This window comes from Octopus bimaculoides, chromosome 1 (genome assembly GCF_001194135.2).
Source record: "Octopus bimaculoides isolate UCB-OBI-ISO-001 chromosome 1, ASM119413v2, whole genome shotgun sequence".
Lineage (NCBI taxonomy): Eukaryota > Metazoa > Mollusca > Cephalopoda > Octopoda > Octopodidae > Octopus > Octopus bimaculoides.
The window spans coordinates 22,998,977-23,003,762 of NC_068981.1; the positions used below are offsets into that span (position 1 = coordinate 22,998,977).

The 4,786-nt window shown below is 38.7% G+C and overlaps 1 protein-coding gene across 1 annotated transcript in view; it reads right to left on the reverse strand.

The window, feature by feature from the left end:
• The window catches only part of LOC106884171 (ceramide kinase), a 109,999-nt gene that overhangs the window by 23,282 nt on the left and 81,931 nt on the right, over nucleotides 1–4,786 (reverse strand). The window contains exon 6 of the mRNA XM_014935414.2: nucleotides 859–933. Within this exon, the coding sequence (XP_014790900.1) occupies nucleotides 859–933 (75 nt within the window). The remainder of the gene's footprint in view (nucleotides 1–858; nucleotides 934–4,786) is intronic.

Sequence of the window (4,786 nt, forward strand, 5' to 3'; positions counted from 1 at the left end):
ATCGTATATGTGTGTGTGTGTATATGTTTGTGTGTCTGTGTTTGTCTCCCCCAACATCGCTTGACAACCAATGCTGGTGTGTTTATGTCCCTGTAACTTAGCGGTTCGGCAAAAGAGACCGATAGAATAAGTACTGGGCTTCCAAAGAATAAGTCCTGGGGTCGATTTGCTTGACTAAAGGCGGTGCTCCAGCATGGCCGCTGTCAAATGACTGAAACAAGTAAAAGAGTAAAAAGAGTAAAGAGTATATATATATATATATATATTATTATTATTATTATTATTATTATCATTATTATTAAAGGGTGATGGATGGCAGAACCAGTATAGCACTGAACAAAATGTCTTGTGACTTAGTTATGTCACTTTAGGTACTGAGTTCAAATCCTGCCAAGATCAACATTACATTTCAGCTGAGAAGAGGGAGAGGGTTAATAAAAAAAATATTACTGGTCAGTAATGGGGTCTGTCTGAACAACTGCAAATATGGCCTTGTGTCTATATATTATTTTCGATTTGGAGAAAGGAACTACGTCTAAGGTCTTCATAGAATCCCTGAGACCTCAGCAGAATTTGAATTCAATACCGCTAAGTATTTAATGGTCCTACCAGATTGCAACCTTCTACCAGTTAAATATTAGGTTGATCTAATTAAAACTACATCCATTCACCAAAAACTGTATCACTGTTCCTGTGCAAGAAATTATTGATAACATTGTTGTTGTTTCTTCGTAACCCTAGCCCAGATGATCATCGTCTATTTTCTCTCACAGCACTGTAATCCATTGTCAGAGAATATAACTTAGCTATAAGGGTAAAAAGACAGAAATGAAAATAATTATGTTGAGGATGTCTTACCGGTAATGATATGTAAGGCTGATGTGACAGGGTCATTGATACCAACTGTTGAATAGACAACTGTATCTGTAGAACCTTGAAAGAAATGAATAAAAAAACACAGATTAAAGGGACAGCTGAACTTCAAATATTTCTTATGATAAGATAAGTAAGCTTAAAAAATAATAAATTTATCAGTTGCAGGTATGGCTGTGTGGTTAAGCAGCTCAATTTGCAACCATGTGGTTCTGGATTCAATCACACTGTGTGGCACCTTGGGCAAGTGTCTAATACAGTCCTGGGCTATAGTAGAAGACACTTGTGAGTGAATTTAATAGTAGGGAAACTGTGTGGAAGCCAGTCGTATGTGTGTGTATGTGTGTGTGTTATGCATTCCCCACCACTACTACTTGACAAACAATGTTGGTTTGTTTACATCCCCATAACTTAGTGGCTCAGCAAAAAGACACTTGAAAGTAAGTAGAGGTTAATCAGTTTTACTAAACGCCTCAAAGACACCCATTTAGATTCGTGATAACATGGATCTGCACTGCTTGTAACTATAGAGTCAGCCAACCAGAACAATGATGCCTCCACTGGCTGGGCCATGTACACTCAATGACAGATGGGAGGATCCCAAAAGACCTGCTGTATGATGAACTGGCTTCCAACAAGAGAACCACATCTCTATTTCAAAATGCTTAAGAGAGGGAGAGAGAGAGAGAGAAAGAAAGAAGAAGTTTCTTTCTAAGAAAATTGCAAAGTGGGAAGACATTGCTGAATATTGCTCTCACTGGAAACTGGAATTAGACAAAGGTTCAAAAAGATTAGAGGAAGGGGGCTGAGCCTTGCTGGTGAAAACATTACCAGGACAAGACTGGCAGACAGCACTTCAAGTGCAGTCACTCACATGAGCATCTCTTACCATTATTATTACTATAATTATATATATAGGTATAGGCAAGGCTAGGATAAGAAGTTTGCTTCCCAACCACATGGTTCTGGGTTCAGTTCCACTGTGTGGCACCTTTGGCAAGTGTCTTCTACTCTAGTCTTGGGCCGACCAAAGCCTTGTGGGTGGATTTGGTAGATGAAAACTGGAAGAGGCTGGTTATATATATATAAGTGTGTTTTTGTGTCTGCATTTGTCCCTCATCTGGTACGTGTGTGTTTAAGTCACCATAACATAGTAGTTTGGCAAGAGATCGATGGAATAAGTACCAGGGTTATTCGTTTAACTAAAATGCTTCAAGGTGGTGTCCCAGCATTCCCACAGTTTAATGATTGAAACAAAAGATAAATATTTATAATACTGACTCACAGAGGCAATGACTGAAACCTTTGGTATTATGTCTCGTGCTTGAGAAGAAGACCCATCAAACCATGAAATCACAGTCATGGCAGATACTGGTGTCACGTAAATTGGCACCCATGTCAGTGGCACATAAAAACACCCTGGTATCACACAAATGGCACGTAAAAGCACCCATTACACTCTTGGAGTGGTTGACATAAGAAGGGCATCCAGCTATAGAAAACCATGCCATATCAGACTGGAGTCTGGTGCAGCCTTCCAGAGTGCCAGCCCAGTCAAACTGTTCAACCCATGCCAGCATGGACAACGGACGTTAAATGACGATGATGATGTAATATTTAGAAGTTGTTGTTTAGCTCTTACTGAGCATTTGTTTGGCAAGTATTTAATGACATTCTCCAATGTGTGTAAGTTTGCAATATTTTTCATGACATTAAAATATGACTTTAAGGAAGCTTGGTTGCTATTTTAGCAATTCAGGTGACCATGTAAAGGCCCCTTTACTGGCTACAGTAGTTATGGCATAGAAAGAAGGTGTCACATTGCCAAAGACAAGATTCAATCAAGCCATGTTTCTGGCAAACACATTCTGTTAATTCCATTTGATTTTCCATAATTACAAAGAAAAAACATTGGAATCCAAGAAAAAGTTGAGGTTTGGCAAACATAAACAAAGGTTCTTTTTCTTCTTTCTGTTAAAGAATGTGAAGAAAACATTCCAAATGAGAGATATCAATAGTCTCAGACAAATCAGAGACGAGTCCAATAAGAAGTAAAAAGAATGCAGCATTATGGATTAATGTTGTTTTCTACTCCAATCTTTTTCAATGTTAATTAACCAACTCTTATATCAATATTGTTTTACTGTAGAGGAATTGTATTTATAATATGTTACAAATGTGTAGGGTGGAGGGACGTAGCTTAGTGGTTAGGGTGTTGAACTGATGCTTGTAAGCTTGTGGTTTCAATTCCTGCTCTAGGTGATGCGTTGTGTTCTTGAGCTAAACACTTCATTTCAGTTGCTCCAGTCCACTCAGCTGGTAAAAATGAGTAATGCTGCGATGGACTGGTGTACTGTCCAGGGAGGAATATATACATCAAAGGAACTGGGAAATTGGCCCTATGCTCCTTAAGGAATAATATCGACTAACCATACAAAACAGTTACAAAAGTCCAGTGCAGGCTTCTGCCTGGCCGGCTGTTGTCAAACTGTCCCACCCATGCCAGCATGGAAGGCGGATGTTAAATGATGATGATGATGATATGGGAACACGTCTGAAGTCTTAGGACATCTGCTTCAGCAAATTCCACCTGACCAATGCAAGCATGGAAAAGTGGATATTAAAACAATGACGATGATGGTTTTATAAATATGGAACTTCAAGATTCACCATAGAAGCTTATTTAGCCTGAAGGTTTAAATAAACCACAATTGAAATTTGAAGTCTCTAAATTTCACTTCTGCTAGTAGGATTGAGTCTTTATTCATCATTGTAACTTGATCTTTTTATTTTTTTCTTAAAATTCTGTATTACAATCTATGTCATTATCATCACTTTTACTCGTTTTTTCATGCTTGCAAATCAGAAAATGTTTTATTGTTTTCTTTTAATTTTCACTGATTGAGAACACTAAATATGACATTCTCATACATCTTATACATATACATATTTGTATATACATTTGTGTGGAGGCGCAATGGCCCAGTGGTTAGGGCAGCGGACTCGCGGACGGAGGATCGTGGTTTCGATTCCCAGACCAGGCGTTGTATTTATTGAGCGAAAACACCTAAGCTCCATGAGGCTCCGGCAAGGGGTGGTGATGACCCCTGTTGTACTCTTTCGCCCCCAACTTTCTCTCACTCTTTCTTCCTCTTTCTCGAGTAACACTGCGATGGACTGGCATCCCGTCCAGCTGGGGGGAACACATACGCCATAGAAACCGGGAAACCGGGCCCATGAGCCTGGCTAGGCTTTGAAAGGGCGACGTTTATCGTTTTTATATACATTTGCAAAATTTATCAGGTTCAATTAGTGAGTGACTACAGCTGGTAAATCCAAAATCCAGACAGAAGAGGAATCAGACATAGCGTGCAAAGAAGGAGGCTGCATTGATGGGTGATGTGTGTGGAGGATAACAGTTGCATAAAAAAAGTGAAGTGCCTAGTGATTCATGTGGAAGGAACCCTGCGGAAGAAGAGGTAGTGGATGCTTATCTCAAGAGGCTGTCTCATGAAAGAGATGATGACAAGAGGCTGCAACAAGTGACAAAACAGTGTGATAGTGAAAACCCAGCCAACCTAGGCAAGTTTTTAAAGGAAAAAGAACGTGTGTGAATATAAATGTGGTGATGGTAATGAGGGTATGGTTGTATTCATAAATAGGGATTCAAAGATTCAAGAAAGAAAGGAAACTAAATTATGATGACGAGGAAGGTTTTCTGTGTCATAAATACATTAATGAATAATGAATAAAGATATCAAAACTGTAAAATAGATGAAATAGAATAACAAAAAAAAAAAAAAAACTATACAAATAAATAACTCACACTGACACACATTAAATATTTTCTCTAAATAAAGAAAATGGGGGAAAATATGCAACTGAGAGAGAGAGGGGGGAGATAGGGAGAAAT